Source organism: Podarcis liolepis, assembly GCF_965112155.1.
Source record: "Podarcis liolepis genome assembly, chromosome: 7".
Taxonomy (NCBI): Eukaryota; Metazoa; Chordata; class Lepidosauria; order Squamata; family Lacertidae; genus Podarcis; species Podarcis liolepis.
This window is the reverse complement of record NC_139561.1, coordinates 23,942,930-23,966,440: the sequence shown is the minus strand read 5'-3', so window position 1 is coordinate 23,966,440 and position 23,511 is coordinate 23,942,930. Positions and strand designations below refer to the sequence as shown.

Genomic DNA, 23,511 nt, shown 5'->3' with positions numbered 1-23,511 from the left:
GGGGAACCATGGGGTTGCTTTCTAGATTCGGAGGTGGTTTAAAGGGGACTTTGCATCTTGGGTTTAACAGATCCAAGTGCAGCTCCCTGAGCTCCCCAAAATCACTCTTTGAGTGGACTCTTAGAAGCTGTTTTTTATGGGCTCTTCTACAGAATGAAATGTGCCTCCTGTCCAGGTAGGAGAAGGGCAGGAGTCAGGAGTGTCTGCAGGGTTTTTTTCCATGGGGTTGGTTTTAGGTAAAGGTAAAGGAACGCCTGACCATTAGGTCCAGTTGTGACTGACTCTGGGGTTGTGGCGCTCATCTCGCTTTATTGGCCGAGGGAGCCGGCGTACAGCTTCCAGGTCATGTGGCCAGCATGACTAAGCCGCTTCTGGCGAACCAGAGCAGCACACGGAAACGCCGTTTACCTTCCCGCCGGAGCGGTACCTATTTATCTGTTACAATACTACAAATAAGCATACATATGTACATAACTGAAATGTGGGAGCAAGGAAGTTTCTCACAAAACAAATGAGAACAGTGCCAGCACACTTTGCCTCTTATATCTATAAATTATAGAAACTTTTTAAAATGGAAGCTGGGAGTCTGGGGTTATGGTGGGGGAGGGGAAACTGAGCGCCTCCTTGTCTTCCGCCCCACGGGTGCCCATGGTAAGAGCAATGAAGGGCTTCAGGGCTTTTAAAGTTGATTATCAACTTTGGATCCCACATATGCTGTTGACTACAACTCCCATCATCCATTGGCTAAATTAGCTGGGGAGGACCTTAAACTTGGTGCCCTTGGGTAAGATGTTCTCGGTGGACATATGAAGCCTGTTCATATCCAGCTTGATATTATATACATTCATTTATTAATTAAAATGTTTTTATATTGCTATATCATAATATATATTAAAAGTAAAAAAAAAAATACCCATACAATATAAGCATAAAAAGTTAAACACAAAGATCGGTAAACCATTGTGAGGGATGTACTCTTAATTTCCTGCATAGGCTTAGTGGAATAGAGAAGTTTTCAGCAGGCATTTAAAAGTTGGCCCAGAAGGCGCCTGTTGAATCTTCATTCTCTTCTCTTGCACTCTGCCACCACTCCTTCCCTATACTGCCTTGGGTTTGCCTTGACTTGTTGCTAATATCACCTCCTGTAGAACCCCAGGAAAAGGGAGATAGAGAAGGCTGGAAGCAGCTGGCCCTTATCAGACTGCTTGGCCTATATCATTACAAAAGATACATCTCCAAGGCCCCTTTAGGGAGCAACAAGGGCATGGGTGCTGTTCTCTGAGATTTTGGAGAGATTGGGTCACTCTTGAGAGAGGTTCATTTGTAACCAGGGCGTGTATGTGTGTTCCAAGGCAGCCTTCACTTCAGGGTCCATGTGGGATAGGCTGGATATGGGAAGGATGGAACCACTGATGGAAGGTCAGACCACTATATCGTAAAATTGGGGCTTAAGCCACCAGCCTCCCCCCTCCCTGCTCCATAGGGATGCTGTGGATGCTTGAATGCAAACGAAACCTACCATTCATCTATTTGGATTTCAATTTCTTCCTCTATTAGATTGTAAGCTCTGGCAGTAGTAGATTATTTCTTTCAACCAACTTGATTTGCACTTCAGTTCTTTTTCCAGCAAAGGCTTCATGGCTCGCTTTTGAGCAAAATGTTGGCACCATCTCAAAACACCTCAGGAATAACTTCTGCTGATGGGTAAATTATGAGGTCCTTGAGGCTTTCGTTCTCCCTGTTCTTTTAGTATGGTGGTAATAACACAGTAATGGAAAGGCATCCAGCCCCATGCACTATTGATGAACTGTCAGCAAAATGGAATTCTGAAAGGTTCTGAGAAACGGCACGGAGCTTTTGCTTTCAGAAATGGATGTGCTCGCCTGTTAGACGTTTCTAGTTTGGTAATGAAATCCAAGGCTGAATTAAAAGCCGCTCTGCTGCCGGAGGGGCCTCCTTGGTAACATTTACCAGTTACCTTGACTAAACTGGTTTTGTCCTGTGTGGTGGATGATCGGTTGTGTCCATCAGGACGGGCAGTGCAGAAGGCAGAGAAGCCAACAGTAGATGGAGCCAGAGCTAATGACAGGCAACATAGATAGGCAGAACCAACCAATTCTAGTTTTGCCCCATCTTCCTCCCTGCTGAGTTCCACAAGGGCAATACTGAGATTATGGAAGCTGACAGGCAGGGCCACAACCTAGACTGGATGTAATTAGGAAGGCAGGCGGGTGGTGGGCAGGCTGAGGGCAGACTGAAGTTAGTGCAGCAATGCCCTGTTTGCCCTAATAGAGCAGCCTTCCCTGATAGCAATGTAGAAAACTGCCTGGTACTGAGTTAGAGCTCAAGTCCATATAGCCCAATATTGTCTGCTCTGACTGGCAGCTGCTCTCCAAGGTCTCAGGCAGAGGTCTCACTTCATCAAATCCAGCCATCTTTGAAAAAAGTTTGGGCACCCCTGCCTTATGTATACCAAGCATGTGCTCTCTTCATATTGGACACTCGGCATGCAGAATCTCTGCTTCTGTCTTAATATAAAATCCTAACTGTGCCAGATTTTCTGCACATTCACCTGTGGATATACAATCCTTTCATCTGTAAAACGTTTTGGAATGTCATTTGGTCACCTCTTAAGAAATCATAACCAAATTTTGTGTGGTGGTTCCAAGGAGCAGGATTTTGTCTACCTCTGGATACAATTGGACACCATTTTGAATCAAGGTGGCATATAAAACCTTTTAAAACTGCCCTGATTTTAACCACAGATTTCAAAATTGCAGTGTTTTTTTGTTTTTTCTTAGAATTCCCGAGCACTGCTGGGTATGAGGCTGTTAATTCTAAGTAAACTTTAAGCCAGCCATTCCTTGGTTTTTTTTACTTTCATGATCCTGCAACATATTAGTTGGGTTTTTCTACTGTCATCTGAATATTTTGTTCCCTTCAGCTTTTAAATGATAATAAATTTTTGTTTAAAGTGACTCCACCCCATTAACAAATGCACTCCAAGCAACGGCGGTGATCTGTTTGTTTTAGTCTTACATAGTACTAGTGGAATGATACACGCATACTGAGGGAGAATATTCCCCTTGCGGTCTTTGTGTTTTATAAAACAAAGTGCAACAGTACAGCCCGTTTCCAGGCACTGACAATAGCAACATGATTTTGCTGGCTGTCCAGTTCCTCTTAATCCATCTGTTTTAAAGTTTGGTTTATATCATTGTGTTTTCTGCTGCATCAGCTAAAATACTTCTCATACTTCTGGACCGAAGATGGCTATTTTGTTACATGTCTTAAATTGTGTGGAATTTACGAGACTGAGAAATGAACGGTCAGTTGAAACCAGGGCTCCTAAACATGTCCCCCCCCCAAGTTCATGCCAACTTTGGGGTACATTTGGTAGGTGGTTTCAAAGGCAGCAGTTCTTAGAAATACTAAGTCAACAAGGCTATAAGAAATGCCAGAGAGGATCAGACCTGTGAGTCTTAGTTCTTGTTCTGCTTTCTTTGCAGCCTGCAAAGAAGTGCTGTAAGTCAGCTTTCAAAAAAGGGGGCAGGGAATGGCTCATTCAAATTCAGGCTTAATAAACCAGAATACTCAGGAGTACCGTAACCCTTTTCCTCCTGTATCAGTCCTCCCTACATGTGCAAACAAGAAGACAAACCAGAAAACCACCATAAACCATAGCTTTCCATTACATCTGAACCAGAAAACTAAGCTAGTGGCTCCTACAAAAGTTATAATATGAAACCATGGTTTAAAGTTGGCTTACAAATCCTGGCTTGTTTGAAAGCCATGAACTATAGTAATGGAAAACCACAGTTAAGGCTGGGTGAATCTGTAAATTTCATTTTTTCCAATTTTAAATTCAGTTCTCCACATTTCCACATCAGTTTGGATTTATTTGCTTTCTTAATGTGAAAATTCATCCGCATTTTAGTGGGAATTTCACTTAATAAATACATTTCTGCATAGCAGTTCCCCTGAACATAATGCCTTTTTTGGCGTGTTATTTTCACTAAAGTCTGCATATTTGTATACGTTACTTGGCTGGGGGACTGCATTACCAAATTCGGGAAAAGTACATATTTCCAAGGATGGCTGTATTACAGTTCGCGTATTGTTTCAGAAAGATGTGAATTAGGTAAGTCCACCTTTAAATGGGAGCCGAATCAAATGTCTCCCTCATCTCTATGTAGTTAACTGTGGCTTCCTGGTTCCCTGCGCCTCCCTCCACCCCATGGCAGGGGTGAAAGAGGTGCCATGCCACGGCACCCAGTTTGTGTACATGGTGCCCCATCCATTTCTTTACTCTTTATAACATGAGGTAGGTTTGGTTGCAAGGCAGTGCGTGGCATACAGTTCCCGCTGTAAGTTTTGTGTCTCAGGAAGGATTTTGAACCTGGGCCTTCCTGGTGCTAGTTTGACACACTGACTTAGGCATCGCCAACCTTTTTTGGGCCAATGAGCATTTTTGCAGAAGGGGGGGGAATGTCATGGGCATCACACACCCACAAACACACCCACCCACCAACTGCTCTATCACACATGACAACAGTAGGATGTTTCTTCCAAGCCCAAGGGAGGGCCTCTGTGGGTGCCTGCCTATTTGTGGGCACTATGTTGGTGATCTCTCCTCTCCTGCTCTAACCACTGCACTACATCTTGGCCTGCATAGTTTCAGTTAATAGGATCTGTGGCATTGAATGTTGCTGTCCAGCAACTCTTGATTTGGCGAATCTGAGTGAATTCAGGAGTTCTAGTACACAGAGAGTTGCACAGAGGATAAAGCTAACAGGAAACTAATAAATGCAGCGAATGGCTCTTCCAGGTGTTCATGTCATTTCGGAGGTGACAATAGCTTGCCCCCTGTGCCACTCACTGAATGTGTCAAGTTCCCTTCCTCTTCCTCTCCCCACCCCCCCAATCCTACTTGATCTCCAGGTTTGAAGTAAAGAGGGAAATCCTATAATGCTGAAACTCTCTCAGAGTTTTTGTTCCAAGTGTATTTTATTAAGCAGGGGAAGTAGCTGGGGCTTCTCACATTTTGTTTTTTCTCTTTAAGGTTCTAGCTTTGAATCTCCTACTTTTATAGCAAATGGGTTCTCATAGATGGTACAAAAAGAAAGTTCAAGTGCTATAAATCATAGGTATCTAAATATTAACCTGCGGCTCTGGGGTCATCTTTCTGGGCCCAACCATGTTCATTTTTGAAGTCAGATTTAATTCCTCTGTGTTTGTGCGCCCGCCCGCCCCGCCCCCCAGCACACACAGACACAGACTTATTTTCTGCCAATACCCTCTGGCCAAAATCAAAGCCCAGTGCACTCTCATTTCCCAGAGTTTTACTGGAAGTCCCCAGCGTTAAAATTATAAAATTGCCAATGTACGCTGCCTGAGGATAATCAGAGATTTCTCTGAAGGCTAAGCCTTCAGTTTTGACTACAGGCAAATGTAGAATGTTTGTGGCACCTCACCCTTTCCTTTTTGTCTTTGGGAATCATGAAAAGCAAATTCCATACAAATCGGCTTATTTCCTGTCATTGCTCATCTTCTCCTGTGAAGACGCGCCAAACGTAGCTCATGACACTTCACCAGCAATCCTCCTTCCATCTCTCTCCTAGCAATGGAAAATGTTTCTGATTTGGAGCACCTCCAGATGACCTATTTATTGAGCATCCATTGTGATTTGCTTGTGCAAAGCTTACACCGGGGTTAGACTATATCTGGTATTCACTGAGTACTCCTTCTGATTTTTGTGCAGAGCAGATGTATGACAATGAGCATTCAGCCTATATTCAGTTTGATTTGTTTGTGAGGTATTTATATGTCTTCCTGTTAATCATCTCATTTATCCCACACTTTTCAATGCATGTCCCCATCACTTCCAACTGCAAAAAGTCAATTTCTTTTTGAAAGTGGATTTGTTGCACCAGGGCGCCAGAGCTCTTTAACCCACTTTAATTGTGCCAGCCTAAATTTACAGTGTGCACTTGAATTCCTCGCTCAAAATAGTGGCAGTCCGAATGCACCATTGAACTTTACAAAAAACCATTACTTATTCTTTACTACCCACACAAGTTGTTCACAGTTATTGGGTTAGATTGAAAGATCCTGCAAGCAAAGTTTGTTTTCCACCCACAAAAGGGCTGCTTCAGGCTCCATTGCAGAAATGTTGTGTGAGCCAGGTGGGGCAGGAAACTGGCAGATGGTGTTCAGGGCCATAGCTCATTGGTAGAGCATCTGATTTTGCATGCAGAAGGTCCTAGGTTTAATCCCCAGCACCTCCAGATAAGGCTGAGAATTGTCCCCTGCCTGAAACCCTGGACAGCTGCTGCCTGTCCATGTAGACCAGGGGTAGGCAACCTAAGGCCCATAGGCCACAACCGGCCCATTTAACTGGCCCATGAGCCGCCCCTGAAACGAGCCACCTGCTCGGCGAGTCCCCATGCGCTGCGCTAAACTGGCACAGCGCACGGACTCGCTTCCGCGGCGCCGGAAATTGTGTATGCGCATGCGCAGATGCCGTAAATCATGTCTGTGCAGACACAGACATCGGGATTCATGGGCGCACACGCTCACGTGCATGTGCAATCCAGCCCACTCAGGGATCTCCTCTGGAGTGAACCGGCCCAGGCGAGGTAAACCTTGCTGACCCCTGATAGACTGAGCTAGATGGACCAATGATCTGACTCCATCTCAGACAGTTTCCTAAATAATCCTAAATCCAGAAGAGCTCCTCTATTTGTGCACCTCCTTGTGTAAGGCTATGAAGAAGCTCCCACAAGAGATTTTTTTAATTTATCACCCACAGAAGTTTATATGTGACAGCCTGGGGGTTTCCTTTCCTTATTAACTGTTACTCTCCAGGGTTTCTTGATATGCCAGGGATTGAATTTGGGACCTTCAACATGCAAAGCATGGACTGTACAACTGAGCTGTGGTTCCTCCTCAGATAGAACAAGAGGCGGGTCTGAATGTTAGCTTCCCCAAAGGCATCTGGCTAACCACTCTTGGAAATCAACACTGAGCTCCATGGATCCTTTGATCCCATAGGGATTTTCTTAATCTTGTATCCTTTTGGCAATATAACCAAAGATTGAACTGACCCTTGGGGACGGCCAGTTGAATAAACCCCCTCCTGAACATTCTCGCTCCATCTCCTTGCAAAATGTCTAAAGATGGGGAAGGGTTGCAATATTGAGAAAATCTTTTGTGCTCAGGCTTTGCTTTTTTCTTTCATGGGTTCTAAAACCAGGAGGGGTCCTGTATGAATCACATGAGTGCTCTGTCCTCCTGCAACAGATTAATTTTCTATCAGAAAGTAAAGTTGTGCCATATGCTTTTCTCTGTACGTTTCATTTGGCACGTGGAACCGTCCACTTACCCATCATCAGTCCAGCTGCTGCATGTTGCTTTACTCCTTGTGCTTTAGGAGGTTTCCCGTCCCTCGTTCTCTCTCTTTTCATATTATTATTTTTTAAAAAAATTAAATATTTGTGTAATCCATCCTGGGAATAGGATGGGCTATAAATCTCTAAGAAACTCCATGCCTAGTACAAATTATCTTCAGGAATGTCTAGAAATACATTTAGCCTACTGGAAAGGATTGTAGGCTTGGAGAACACAGGGTGATTACACAGTGCTTGCACTGAAGGAAACAAAACAAAGCAAAATGTGAGCGCTTTGAGACTGTTGCTGTTTTGTGGAAGGAATTCAAACACACCACAGAACTTTAGGTTTTGTGCAATTAAAGTTGATTAAAGTCTTTTGTCACCCTAGCACAACAAATCTCCTTTTTGTAATTTACAAGAAATGCTAGTGGTTGGAGGGTCCTGAAGCAGAGGTGGGCAGAGCGATTACTGCAAACTTTGTCGCTGTAATGTAGGCCAGTTTCTGCAGAAACACACAGCCCTCTCTGCCCTCCATCCAGGCAAGCAGGAAGCACTATCAGAGTTCAAGGACACATTCCAGTCAGGCAAAAACACTCAAGGGAGGTACAAAGTAGGGCCTATGAAGGGCAAGGCCTGGCAAGAGTGTCATGGGAAGACAGACGCCTGGATGGTTGCATTTGGCTCCCAGGCCTGAGGGTCCCTATCACCGAGTTAAACATAGCAGCCCATCAAATAAACCTCCTTAGTATGTTGCCAGTCTGGGACTGCAAAAACAGATGTTGTCAAACAGCCAGCAGGCTGAGTTACATAGCTAGTAGTCTGCAATCAGCTTGGCAGTTCAAAAGTTGTGCAGACCTGCCGTAGAGCTCTGACTACAAGGCAGCTGTTTATGCTCCTGCTTGAGTACTCTGGGCCTGATTCAAGCATGTAGATTCATCACTCAGTCGCTCAGGCATGTAGATTCATAGCCGAACCATGATCTCACATGCCTCAAACAGTCATTACTAGCACAAATCTCCCACATCATCTTCTGTTGCCGCTTTTTATTGCAAGCTGTTTGAAAATTGTCATCTTCTTGTGAATCACCCACTATGGACACTGGGTTATATATCCTACTCCAAATAGGCCCATTGAAATGAATGGACATAACTAACCTGGGTTGATTAATTTCAGTGGGTCTACTCTGAGTAGGACTTAGTTGGAGACAGTCCATTGGAAATATCCTGGAATGGGTAGAGGACCATGGAAGAGTAATACAGTGGTACCTTGGGTTAAGTACTTAATTCGTTCTGGAGGTCTGTTCTTAACCTGAAGCACCACTTTAGCTAATGGGGCCTCCCGCTGCTGCTGCGCTGCCAGAGCACGATTTCTGTTCTCATCCTGAAGCAAAGTTATTAACCCGAGGTACTATTTCTGGGTTAGCGGAGTCTGTAACCTGAAGCGTATGTAACCTGAAGCGTATGTAACCTGAGGTACCACTGTAGAGCATGATACCAAAAAAAGAAAGAAAAAGAGAGAGAGAGTTAAGGGCATGAATGCAGGAATAAATCTAAGAGAAAAGGTGCCCCAAGCGCCCAAAATCGTTTATTACTGCCCAATGCATTTTGGAAAGAAAAACTTCCTTAGGGAATTTTATTAACAACCTGAAAAAATATATTACTGCAGCTTCCTCCTTTTGCCAAATGGAACTGCCCCATAGACTTGGTCTATGAAACCTGTTGTCTTGTATTTGTTGGTAGATAACACATTTACACTTATAGAAGCTTTTAAAACAAAATTGCCCACTCCCAGCCCCCCCCCCTGCAAATCTGCAATGTGTGTGCACGTGCCAAATTGGGTTGTTGACCCGGGTGAAATAAAGCCGAATTTCGCCCCTGCCTTGTGACACTCCCTCCTATGAATCCCATCACATTTGGGGATATTAGGCTGATGCGTCCTTCATTTGTACCTTTGAAGGGTTAACACTTATAAAATTCTTTCTCAATCTCTATTCCCCGCCCCCCGCCCGCCCCCGCTTCTGTTTCCTTTCCTTAAGATTTTTCAAGGGTTAAGGAGTTCACCTTCCATCTGTGGTTTACTTGGTCATAATATTTGTTTAAATAAGTACAGGGCAATGCTGGGAAATCTTTGTAGCAGGCAGAGAGAAAGGGAGAAGTCCAGTGTGCAAGTTTCGATCTGGAAAGCCCAGAAATCTCCATGATCTGGCCCTGCTGCTGCACAGATCTGTCTGAAAGGATTAAGCATGTCGAGGCCTGGAGTGCCTTTTACAATAACGTGGTTGCGCCTACATTTATTTCTCCTTTGTTTGACTATATGTCCAAACAAGCTTGCGAGAGTTCTCCTGTCTGCGACCTTTTTGTACACTTTGGTAATCTCCTTTTCTCCACTGAAACAAAGCTAAAAAGTGATGATTAATCTGTTTGCTGATTTTTGCAATTGAAGAAACAACAACCAAGTGCTTCACTCTGTTTACAGAGGAATGGGGAATGGCAGAAAGCATGCTGATAAAAAAGTGTAGGATGTGTTTGAAGCAACCCCCCCCCCCAATTACTTCTGTTTAATGAAGCATTGTTTTTGGCGACAGACCATGCAGATCACTGCTTTACTTTACATGTTTGAATGGTGCTTTTAAAAATATTCACAGTGTAGAGAAAGCGGATAGGGTAAAATTAATCTCCTCGTGATACTAGAACTCATGTCAGTCCAGTGAAGCAAAATGTTGGACAGACAAAAGAATACTTTTTCACATAGCACAGAGTTAAACCATGGAATTTGCTCCTGCGGTATATATTGATGGCCAGCAACCTGTGTGGCTTTAAAACAGGTGGGAGGAACGTTTAGTCCTCCAGTTGTTGCTGAATCACAATATCCATCATCCCTTGCCATTGGACATGCTTCCTGTGGCTGATGTGAGTTCAGCAACATCTGGAGGGCTACAGGCTCTCCACACCTGCTTTAAAAGATGATTGGATGAAGTCAAGGAGGATTAGGCTATCAGTGCCAGCTAGCCACAATGGCTATGTTTTACCTTCACTGCTTGAGGTTGCAATCTCTGAATACCAGTTGATGGGAATCACAAGTGGGGAGAGCAGTGTTGTGTTCAGGTCCTGTTTGCAAGTTTCCTGTTGTCATCTGTCTGGCTACTTGGAGAACAGGATGCTGAGTTAGCTGTGCCTTTCACCTGATCTATCCAGGTTATATTCTTATATCTTAAGACATCTACTTCCCCTCCCCACTTGAATACTTCTGCAACATATGGTCAATGGGAGGATGGATTTAACTCTGGAAGCTTTCAGCTGCTTTTTCTGGAGCTGGTTTATACTTTGTCGCAAAGCGTGACTCCCCACTGCATAGTCATTAAACTTTTTATCCTCTGTTCACCAAGAGAGACTGGCACACTATTTGCTCCATAGTGATATCTCCCAAAAGAGATGGTGCAGAAAAGGGGAACCAAATTGATCGGAAAAAGGAGCAAATCCCCTTCTGGGAAAGGCTACAACATTTGGGACTTCTTTTAGTTTGGGGAAAAGGCTCGTAAATTTAGGAATAAGTTTTTCTGCCTCCTAACAACGGAACGGATTGTAAGCGCAGTCAGAGAAGAAATTGGGGAAGTTGCAATGTTCACCTCTTCTTCTGGGTGAACATTGCAAGCACCCAGCATTCACACCTGGACCCTAAGAGCTTTGCAAGCATCCCTACCAATCAACCCCAGCTCCCTTAAGAGTGTATCAACATCTGGCCTATAATCTGCTGCAACTTTCAAGGGTGAATTGAGGAACTGATAAACACCTACTATTTTGGTCCTGAGCTGTCATACCCACACGAGCATAAGAACTTAAGAAGAGACTGCTGGTTCAGGCCAAAGGCCCATCTAGTCCCACATCCTGTTCTCACTGTGGCTTGTGGGAAGCCCACCAACAGGATTTTTGTATCCAGTGTTAATGCTACCCAGAGTAGACACACTGAAGTTAATGGACTGTTGATTTCAATTGGTGTGTGTGTGTGTGTGTGTGTATCTGTATCTATATATCTATATCTATATATCTATATATCTATATATCCATATCCATCTATCTTTATTGCGGTCCATAGACCCACAAAACAGTTTCTAAACAAGATACAGTTAAGACAACCAAACAACAACAGGCGAAAGAGACCGAGGTAGTCATTTTGTTATGTCCAGAGCATGATGGTCTTTGTTTCTTGTGACCTCTGAAAGAAACTTTGCCACGGTCAGTGTAATATCATTTGACCTATCCTCCATTTGACCAGAAGGTATTTAATATGGGAGGCTTCAGATTTTCCCGGCAAATTTGCTAGTAAGGGTTTGATTAGTTGATCCCTTGCTTGCTCATACTGCCCACAATGCAGTAGGATATGGTTCATAAACAAAGCCTATTCTGATAGGAGATGCCTCTCAGCCTACCATTTAGAACTTCTGATGGAAATACATTTAATCTAGCTTTGGTAAATACGGTGGGTGGGTACGGACAAATTCCTAAGATATGAGGCTAACTGAAAGTCGTGCCCGTATTGGATTCCAGCTGCAATCGGGCGACAGGTTACATTGGATCTGGATCGGTCTACTCTGAGTTGGACTTAGTTGGCTACAATTCAGAGTCTGAAAGGACCCCAGTGGTCATTTAGATTAATCCACTTCTACAGCATCCCTAGTGGCCATCCAACCTTTGCCTAAAAACCTGTAATAAGGAAAGTCTACCATCTTCCAAGGCAGTCTGTTCCATTGCTGACTAGCTCATATTGCCAGGGAGTTCTTTCTAATGTTTCATCTAAATCCTCCCTACCCCCTCTTATAATTTGAATCTTTGGTTCAGGTCCTACCTTCTGGATATGTTGAATAATATTGGGTGTATGATGTGTACAGCATTGGAAGAATCTCAGCTCAATAGTTCTGAGTTGACAGGACTTAACTGTTTTGTGGGTTTTTGTTTTTTTAAATAGCTTTCCCTGCTCATTTTTCCCCCCCTTCCCTCCCAACCTCCTGCCTGGCAGAAACTCTCCAATTGGTTGCTCTGCATTTCCTTTCAAATGGGAAAGAAGAAGAAAAACATCTCTCTTGCATCTGGAACCGCGCCAGATACTCTAAACCCTATTTTGGTTAAATTACAGTACCCAGATTTTTAGTAACAAAACGCATTGATTTTATATTCAAAAAGATTTTTATATTTAGTCTGTTAACCTTTTGTAATTCCCACCCACTGCTTTTAAACTGCAGAATGTGGGTTTTTTTTTTTTAATGCTAATTGTTGTCAGTAGGGTATCAGCCACAGCCCCTTAGCAATTTAAACTCATTGAATTGTAATGCAGGTGCTGATAATTGGAGGACTGCTATTGTTTTCCTGGCAATGGGGAATATGTTTCAAACAATTCCTTGCAAATTGGATTTGAGACCATGGGGGAAAAAACATAGTTTAAAGATAACTTTAGCTTCCAATTTAGAAAGTGCAGGGGGGTAGGGACAGGGAGCAGCTGCACAAGCTAGTGTGGTCCTCTGAGGCTTTGTCTCTCTTGTTCAGGCTGAGCAGACCAAATGGGGTAGCCAATATGGTACCCTCCAGATGACTCGTCAGGCTGGCTGGGGCTGATGAGAGTCGGAGTCCAATAACATCTGGAGGGCACTGTGTTGGCTGTCTCTTTGTTAAGCCCATTAATGTGTGTGGGAGACAAAAGAAGTCTTTTGAAAGAGGATTGTCCCCACTTTACAGTGGCTATGCTTAGGAAGCTTCGTTACATTGAGCAAAATCAGCTAGCTCAGTCACGTCTACACATAATGGCCATGGCTCTACTGGATTGCAGGCAAGGGGGTCTCTTCCAGCCTTTACTGGGAGATGCCAAGGATTTAAACTGGGATCTCTTGCATGCATATCAGATGGTCTAACTGTCAACTGTTGTGCTTCTGTTAGGACTTTGGGTTATCTCCAGCTATGTCCCACTCAAGGCAGAGCCATTAACATTAATGAACCTAAGTTAGTCATGCCCATTAATTTCAGTGGGTCTACACTTAGTAGGACTAACATTGGATACCACCCACAGGGGCACAGAAAGCTGCCTTATATTGCACCAGATCTCTCTGATATTGTAGATCCATCTTGCTGAGTATTGTCTGCACCAGGCATGTCCAACCGGCCGATCGCGGGGCGTCCCTGGTCGATCACATGATCCTGATCAATCACGCCCCCCCCCCTAAAGTCTCGCAGTCTCTTGGGAGTTGGACATGCCTGGTCTACAGTGACTGGCAGTGGCCGTCCAAGATTTCAGGAAGGGAATATTCCTAGCCCTCCTAGACCTTCTGCATGCAAAAGCAGATGCTGTCGCACTGAGCTGTAAGAAAAGCCAAATCTCTGCGCTTAGCCTCCACACTGACATGCTCACTTTCTGTGGGCAGGGAGCATTTATTTGTGGCTGAACAGTGAGTAATTTTTCCAATGAGCAGACCCGCAATCTGAAGTAGTGAAGTCCAGGCAAAGCTTCACTACTCAGTTCTACTGGTTGTATAAACTTGCACTGGCACCTGTAGCAGTTTCCCCCTTCTTTTACTGTTCTTGGTTTTCATATGTTAGATAAGATCCACACAGACCAAACATTATGAGGATGGAATGGTAACTTTGGCCCCCTTCATTTCCTTGCTTTCATCAAATAAAGTTACACCCTTGCTTTGACGTACCATTGAGGTTTCTTTTGTGTGTTAATTGACGTTGGCTTTGTAAGACTCGGTGGAATGTAATTTTATAGGGAGATGTTTGATTGAAATCTCAGCCTTCGTTGTTTTGTGCTTTTTCAGCCAATGCTCAAAAGCCAACTATTTGTTAAATCTTTTGCCTGTGTTTTACATTAAGGGAAAGCTGGGGTTTCCTATTGGAAACATGAAGTGTACTTTCTTTATGGAAAACCTAACAATTTGAATTCGGTTCATTTGTAATATAGCTGTAGCTCAGTGGCAAAACATCTGCCTGGCATGCAGAAAGCCCCAGGTTCTTTCCCCAGCATCTCTTGGCAGGACTGGGATTGTCCCTTGCCTGAAATCCTGGAGAGCTGCTGCCAGTCAGTGTAGACAGTACTGAGCTAGATGGCTCAGTGGTCTGGCTCAATATAAGGCAGTTTTCTATGACAGAATATTGTACTGCACCCTGACATCCAAAAATGAGAGCTTCCTTCATGGTTTCCAGCTAGCCATAACCCCCTCCAGGCAGGATAACCAATTCTATCTACCACCACCTTCAGTTTATATTTGTATTTTTTCCAACCAACCTGAAACATTTTGTGCTTGTGAAGCATGTTCATGCTGCATGGAGCTGTGAGGGGAGGGGGCTGCCTGCTTCAATATTTTTTTTTAGGAAGATTTTTGTATGTCTGCAAACTTCAGGGTTTTCCTGACCATACTGATACTAGTAGTAGCAGCAGCAGCATTAACAAACTGCCTTTCATTTTAAGATGAGATATATTTTTCTAGTTTCTCTAGAGAGAACGTTAGGTCCTCCAAGAAACTGGAGGACAAATTTTGACACAGCACTAGAAATTTTGAGTGGGCTCATTTCGTTTCCCAGCTGGTAGGCACAGGGCAGCTCAAGTTTGGTTTTAGAGGGGGGAAGTAGGGCCTGCAACAAAAGGTTGCAGTTGGCGTGTTCTGGCTCTGGGTTCCAGGCAGCCATGCTGTATTCTAGGATACTCTTTTCCATTCCCTTTCTCCTCTAGTTTTCTGTCCCTCCCGCCTCACATTTCTCAGTGGTTCTGTTGTGGCTCCACCCCTGCCAGCTCTCAGCAGCTTAGCTCACTACAGTGGTACCTCGGTTGTCAAACGTAATCAGTTCCGGAAGACGATTTAACTTCCAAAACGTTCAACAACCAAGGTGCAAAGGCAGTCAGCAAAGTCAATGGAGAAAAGGGGGGGGGACGCAATGGAAGCTGTTTGACTTCCGAGACTCATTTGAAAACGGAAGCAATTACTTCTGGGTTTTCGGAGTTCAGGTTCTGAAATGTTGGGCTTCCAAGACGCTCAAAAACTGAGGTACCACTGTATTAGAAGGGGTGATTATGGTGATGATTTAATACCAAGGATATCATAACTGAAAAGACCTGGCATGAGCTTCACTGACATGCAAAACGCTTCAATGAACCATGAGTTGCACCCATGGTTCTTTTGTAACATGGGCCCCTTGGATGGGTTATGCCTTGCAGGAAATACTATTCTCCTAAGGCAACCTTCCCCAGCATGGTGCCACCAAAGGAGGTTGCCGACGGCTGCTCCATATCTTTTGGTTATGTGTTAAGTCCATGCTTCTCACTCCTTTCCCCACCTTCCTCATTAGTTAACTGACATTTATTGGTAATTGAATCAAGCATTAAAGGCTAATGCGCTGTGTCTGGTCACCTTTAAATAAGACACAACTGCTGCTCCCAAGGACCAGTCACCCTATCTCACCCCCTCGCACCCTTTTTAAGGAAGAAAGTATTACAACATTCAGACCAGCCCATCAACAGCCAATAATTCTTTATGCTCCATTATTAGAAGGTGTGCCTACCGTTTAACAATAATGACTCTAACGCCCTAAGTCATAGATGTTTATAGCTATTTCTCCTTTCACGCCATCCCCTTTTCCTCTCTTCCTCCTCCTATTTTTATGCCCTACACAGGTGATTAGCATGTTGTAATTGAGTTGGACATAAAAAAAAAAGATAATTAATTGACATTTCACTCCCAGAGAGGTCAAACTGCCCCATCTTCTGCAGTCATTATGAGACTAGTCATTCTGCTCCTGCTTCCTCCACTCCATTCCACCCCCCACAAGGTGATGGAATGACCTTTATCTTGCTGATCAAGACATAATTGTTGTAATAAAAATAGACACAGAGGGTGGATTTCAGGAGTGGCACTCCTGAGATGGGAGTCTCCAATTAAACTGGGTTTTATCGTGAGCTGTGGGCAGCTGTCAGATGGGAGGCAGGAGCTGGGAAGAGAGAGTTACGTGAAGGATGCAGATCTGACACACTGCAACCAGGGAGGCATTGTTTCTCTGGCAGAGTTCCAGTCCAGCCTTTGATACCCTTCTTGTCTGAGAGGATCCAGTGTCTAGCCTGCACAGCTGAGCCTAGTTCAGAACCTGAGAGTATGTCACTGCCCAGGGAAAGGCTCCAATCTACAGCTCTGGTTGCAACCCTGGTGGCTCTTTGCACACAGATCCAAGAGTGGACAATCACTACAGGGCAGAATTAGGGAGGCAAGAAAGCAGTGATTTCTGTTCTGACTTCATCACAATCAGCGCTGTTTCTGTTCTGGTGAAGTTCAGTTTCCACCAAATACTATGCTATTCATCTCCTTGTCTGCTATTTAACATTATTTACGTAACTTACAAATTCATTGTAATTAATGATGCAATTCTTTCCACACCGTTCATTTCAATGTCAGGAAAGCACAATTTAAAGGGGGGGAGGAGGAGTGGTCATCAACTACATATTGTTTGCAGACTAAAAACAACAACAGTTCATCGGTATTCACTGGATTTATTTCCATTCCAAACATGAGACCAAATGAGCAAACCCCAGCAATTTCCGCTTCCATTTCTATGTTCATCAGAATTCTCAGACAATCCCGGGCAGGATGAAGTTGAGGGTTTTGGTAGCCACCCAGAGAGCAACTGAACATGTTGCTCAGACTAATAGGGAAGACAGCAGGATCTGAGAGTTTATATTGGACAGTAGCATGTGATTGGCCTTTGGGGGCATGTAGCAGATTCTGGGATATTAATGCAAAATGTCCCAGCTTTCGTTCCGAGTGGCAGAAGGGATCTGATTCAAAAGGCAACTGGGTTGAGCCTGCATAACACTTGCCACCTGTGCCAGCATACAGCCATCCTCTTAAGCCAGCTCATGTACTAGCATTGGACCTTGGGGTCTCAAATTTCAGCGGTGCCCTGTGCAACACCAAAATCCAGCACCCTCACCTCCCATGTTCCAATCAAAATCATAGTTGCGCCACCCCCAAGGCTTGGCACCCAGTACGACCAAACTGGTTGCACTGCCCTAAATCCGCCTCTGTGTTTACACAAATCAGTTCCCTGAGTGACGTCTTGTTGATGCTGGCAGAACATTACTCTTTGTCCTGTCCATTCTCTCACTTCATTGGCCGAAAGAAAGGTTACGTCTCCTGCACTAAGCACCCAGCACAGTGAAATTTCACATTGTTAAGTGCTGCACAACTTTCCATGGTGTCTCCACCTGATCGTTTAAAAAGTTCGCCTTTCCACTTTTGCAAGGACGTTCTTTTAACACCTCTCTCTTCATTAGCTTTCGCTGTACTAGCAGTATTTATGTTCTGAGCAATGAATGGGAACCATATTGCTTACAGCATAATTTCCAATTTCTTAATGCACTAATAGTTTTCAATAAAGATTTCGCAGCTGCTAACTCCTGATTTGCCTTGTCTAATGGTGGTGCGATATGCTTTTAAAGAAAGTATCAAACTAATACTGTGAAGTTGGGGGTGGGGGTGGAAATCAAGGTTACCCAGGTGTGGCATGGTGTCAGGGTTCAGACCTGTCCAACCCCAAAGGGCCAAGAAATTAGAGCTGTTAAGGGCCACAACCTTCACAGATGCATTATTTAGGCAGTATTGATGATGATATAAAAAGCATGGGAAGCTGTGGTCCTTCCAGGTGTTGCTGAACTACAACTTCCAGCAGCTCCAGCAAGCACAGCCAGTGTCCAAGGATTATGGGAGCTGCAGCTCAGCAACACCTGGAGAGCCACAGTTTCCTCACACCTGTGATAAAGTATCCTATGTCGCTGGAAGTTCCAGCTTCACTCTCTCTTGGAGCTGGGTGACTGGTAGTGGCACTGTGGTGAACCTAGGTCCCATATATGTTTGTTCACTAGAATGGGTTCATGGAGTCTGTACAATTGAAGCTATCATGCAGCAACTGAAGCTACCATTCCACATTACAAATACCCAACTGGCAACCAGTACCACCCAAATATAACATGACTTCCATGTCAGCCTGAACCCAATTGTGAACGTTTCTGGGTTGCTTGGAAGGACCATGCAAAAGCTCCATTGCTACAGATGGTCACACTCTTTATGCAGAGGCCTGAGTGCATCACCATGCCCATGAGGAACATATGAGTGTTGACACATACATAGGGCTTCAATCTCTACCTTGCAAGATAGTTGCTAAGAAAACTCTTGGTGGTGGGGAGAAGAGAATCAGGCATGGTGCCTTTTGCACTTTGGGGGAAGTGAGAGATGTCAGCGTACTGAATTTTATAAATACTGTTGGAGATATTGCTAGAGTAAATCACAGCTGCTGAGAGCTTAGGTACAACATACTAATTTTCCATTCCACTGTTATATTCAAGGTGACTTTTATAAAGGGACCCAAAGCTTGCAGTAGAGAGCCACAAGCATTTCTTGTGTCTTGTTTCATTTACCTTCCCCTTCAACAGACTTAATATTTTTTATTTAAATTTTGACCACTCATTAAACACAACAGGAAAATAGATAGATGCTTCCCTTGACTATACATTGTTCTTTGTTTATATAGAAAATGAAAGTGGCTGTTTCCGAAGAGTTGAGCGCGGCTGTGCCATTTTCAGTAGCATCACCCTTGCACCTCTTCCAGGAGATCCTCAACCTGCCTTGCAGTCAGATGAGCCAAATGAAGTAAGGAAAGCCAGCTACACTTGTGGACACGACAGTTCACATCCACATTTCATTCCCATTTCATTATCTGGCAGTAGTCCAGATTGGAAGCTCCTCCTCCCTAACCTCCAGAAGGAAGAATGTCTTACCCAGAAGTGGCTTGCTGAGCAGGGCAAAAAAACCTGCTACCCTAACTTCCTGGCAGGAAGGTCACCATTGCTTATCAGGAGGGGTAAAGCAGTTATTGAGCCAGATTGGTTTTGCTGGTGTGTTTGCACTGCAGTGACCTCCCCACCAGCTCCCCCACCTTCAGGTAAGCTACAGCGACTCACCTCCCAGGAAGCTAGAGTATTGGCTCCACGAAACCTGCCTCAAAGAGTGCACAGCAGGTTTCAGTGATGGCACCTGCAGCCCCACCCCCTTCAAAACATTCTGGTGTGGTCCTTCATACAATGCAGAGTTCTCGCTGTTCCCACCAATACTCTAGGCGACTGTGTGAAATTAAATTACTACTAGACCCAGTGTCCTGGTGTTTGTCCAAATGCTTCTCAGACCACTGCCCCCCAAATAAGTCAGAAGAGGAGGGGACCCACAAAAGAGCTCTTACCCTGTGGCCCCTCAGAATTGAAGCCAACCTCACCAGATGCATGCATACATACATAGCAACTTTATTTGCATTAGCCATTAGCCATAGCAATAAAATAAAATACAGTGTACTGAGGATACAGCTAAATGCTTAGCTATACAAATGACGTTCTAGAGCAGCGGTTCTCAACCTGTGGGTCCCCACATGTTGTTGGACTACAACTCCCATCATCCCTGAGCTCTGGCCTTGCTAGCTTGGGGTGATGGGAGTTATAGTTCAACAACATCTGGGGACCCACAGGTTGAGAAAGGCTGTTCTAGAGGTTTACATCAGTACAAATGGGGTCCAGTATCTTATAGCATGTGCAATCCCTTATGCTTGCCCTAAGAAGACATGCTCTGTGGAGCTAGCATTGTGCGTGGGTAGACGGCGGAACTTGGGAACATGAGTTCGGAACCCTGGTTAGTCATAAAGCTCACTGGGTGACCTTGAACCAGATCTTGATCTCTCTCATATTTAGAATTTATTATCTAAACCTCTTACTCATGCAGAAAGGGGGCAAAAAGGCAAGTGTCAAGACCATTGCAGAGAAAATGACTGCTTCCCAGGAGACGGTTGAAGATAGCAGGTATGTTCCCATCTCCCACTTCTCAGATGGATGCTTTTTCATTCATGTCTGTGACCCTGCTTTCTCAACAAACTACATCAAACTGCCTTTTGTATTTCAAGTAACATTTTCAGAATGTTAAAAGATTGAAACCAAGGTGTCATCTTGCCTAGTGGTGAGTGAGCTGCACTCCCAACTACTGCCTTAAAAAAAATGCCCTATGGGCTCATTGTTATGTTTTGAATTTGTGAAGCAAGAATGTGTACTCAGGATCTTATCATCATTAAGTCAGAATTAATCACTAACAGTAAACTTGTGCTTTCCTGAGCCAAAGTTGACTTAGTCTGGGATTCTTTTCAATAATTCCAACAACCACTAGGTGGTCCACCAGAAATTGGCCAATAGGATCGCTCTGATTCATTATCTCTCTTCTGTCCATCAGTTCCCTGCCTCTGCCCCTGCCCCATTCCCACACCATAAGTATTCATTTATTTCTAAGCCTCCTTAGATGCCTTTCCAGTTATATGGTGCTCAGTGCAACTTTCAGGGTAATGCATTAAGTGCCTTATAGACTGAAGGATCCCATGGTGATTGCAAACTGAACACGAGTCAGTTGTGTGATGCGGCTTCAGAAAAATCTAATGCAGTTTTAGGTTGCATTAATAGAACCATAATTTCCAAGTGGCAGGCAATAAGAATTCCACTTTATTGTTGCAGGAGGTTGAGGGAAATCATGAACATCCACAGAGGTGCGAAAGCAGCTGGATGAGCCATAATCTCTAGATTCCCAGTTTTCAGTTCCTGCCTTCCTGTCTATCTAATCTATCTATCTATCATCTGTCTGTCTATCTATCTATCTATCTATCTATCTATCTATCTATTTATCTATCTACCTAAAAAAAGCAAGTTTCTACCTTTTGTAGAACCTGAGAGATGAGGCAATCCATACAGGTCATGGTCTCCTCATTTGTTTTATGAGAAATTAGCCTGCACTTATCTTTCCGTGTTCTTAGCAGGGAGGCTGGTCAGCTTCTTCAATCCATGAATTTCAGAACCCCCACAACAACATCCCCCACAGCTATCCTAACCCCATATGCATATGCATTGATTTTTACTTAATCAGACTGCCACTAACCAGTCCCTCTTCTGCTAACCATTCTGCTGTTCACAACAGAGCCAATCATTACCCATCACTATGTGTGGCCAGCAGGTCCCACACATGTCTCTGGGGGGGTGTTGAACTTTAAGGGGGGCAATGACATACAAACACTCTTCCATAGAAACGGCTAAGGTAGGGTGTCAGGACTTTACACTCCTCCTTCTTTCCTCCCCCCCCCCTTTCTGATTGGTATCATGTAGCCAGAAAGGAGTCAGTCAACATCGACTATCAAAGGACATTATGAATGGCCCCAACCTGCAAGCTGTAGGTGATTGAGGTATTTACATCTTTCCCTGGAAGTCATCACACAGGTGGAGTTACTGCAATCAGTGAAAGAGCAGATGAGGGAGAGAAACTCAACCGACACCAGGCGGGACTTGTTCTGGCTATTGTGTTTCAGTCCAGTTTATTTCAGTAATTCATGGAGGCTTGGGATGCAGTGGAGGTGAGATGAAAAGAGGAGGAATGTCAATGGCAACCACAGAGTAGAGTGGGGTGGCATTCTATCCTTCCTCCCCTTAGTTACATTTAAGAGGTAGCTGCCCAGAGCGGCTGGGGCAACTCAGTCAGGTGGGCAGAGTAAAAATAATAAATTTATTTAATTATTATAGTTGAGGGGTTTTTATTCTTGTTCTGGCACACTAGAAAAAGAGACATAGCTCCCTTGAGCTTTGTCAGCTTGGTGAGTTGTTGTTGTTCCCCCCCTCCCTTGGGTTGTATTGTGGCTTCAAAGCGTTGCTGGTGTGTTTGTGTTCTTATTAAAAATGAGCCTTGCGATTCTCCGTAGCATTTCCTGGAGTGGAGGTTTCCATGGAGACTCTACTCCAGGAAATGCCTTGGTTTGCATTTTCAAAGAACCCTTGTCGCTCCCCAGCCTTGCCCGGCAGATGTTTGTGTTCTTAAGAAAGAGTCTTGGAGTTGTGATTTTCTGTACTGGGTTTCCCTGGAGTCTAAACTAGTGTGCAAAACTAGCAACTACAGTCAAAGCCCACCTGCATAACTCTACAATATCCTGTATCTGTCTGTCTTTGAAACAGATACATTCTGATGCTAGTTAAACATTGAAGAGCTGGCTTTTCTCCTTGCCACGGGCATGTGAATAGGTGTGTGTGCGTTACAACCATGTAGAACACAAAGACCCCAATTGTTTATTTCAGGAAGCATTCTAACAGAACATAGATGTGTCGGAAGCTGCCTTATATTGAGTCAGACCATTGTCCGTCTGGGTCCCCATTTTCTACACTGACTGGCCATGGCTTGCCAGGATTTCAACCAGGGTACAATTCTTAGCCCTATGTGGATATGCCAGGAACCTTTTGCATACAAAACAGATGCTCTACTGAACTATGGTTCCATTTACTTTGCTGTAAATGATGCTGGAGAAGAGATTCATACATGTGGTACAAAACTATTCATCAGAATGGAAATGACATCAAATACTGTCTAGCACAGCCCCTGGTACCCTAGATTTCTCCATTTATTAAGAAAATTATGAATCAGTTTATCTAGCGGGATATACTGTTACCCACAGAGAACTGTGTTATTTTTCCAGAAATGTTGGTATCATTCTAATGTGTAAGAAAGGAGATGTTTAAGTGCTCAAATCGGGAGAAATGCCCCTTCTCAAATGACAAACTGTTTCCAATAAACCTATGCCAGTTCATTCAAGTTCTCAAGCATACTTTTGATTTTCACAGAGTTACTGATGGGTGGTTTGGAGCACCCCAAAATCCTGTGCCTGATAAATGAAGAGTGTGTGTGTGTGAGAGAGAGAGAGAGAGAGAGAGAAGAATGACAAGACAACTTCACATATTGCAGTATAACATATATGAAGCTATTTCTCTTTCCTCTTGTTTTGCATCAATTTCATAGCCCAGGGACAGCCAACACATTGCTGGACTACAGCTCCCATCATCCTTCACCATTGGTCATGCTGGCTGTGGTTGATGGGAGTTGAAGTCCAACCACATCTGGAGGGCACCACATTGATTAGTGCTGCTTTAGCCATGCATTAAGATCTGTAGGGGAGGCCCTACTAATAGTTCCATCCTTTACCTGAGTCACAATAGGGTCTTCTCAGTCATGGCTCCTTGATTTGTGGGATTCCCTCCTGCT

At 44.1% G+C, this 23,511-nt stretch overlaps 1 protein-coding gene across 9 annotated transcripts in view; it reads left to right on the top strand.

The window, feature by feature from the left end:
• Positions 1–23,511, top strand: part of MORN1 (MORN repeat containing 1) — a 119,630-nt gene that overhangs the window by 40,405 nt on the left and 55,714 nt on the right. For 7 of the 9 annotated variants that reach the window (XM_083513094.1, XM_083513092.1, XM_083513095.1 and 4 more), the window contains exons 11-12: positions 18,947–19,065; positions 20,182–20,258. The exons of 1 other annotated variant lie outside the window; for it this stretch is intronic. In XM_083513094.1, the coding sequence (XP_083369220.1) occupies positions 18,947–19,065; positions 20,182–20,258 (196 nt within the window). Of the gene's footprint in view, positions 1–18,946; positions 19,066–20,181; positions 20,259–22,433; positions 22,500–23,511 lie in introns of all 9 variants that reach the window. One more of the 9 variants, XM_083513098.1, reaches the window with a different exon arrangement.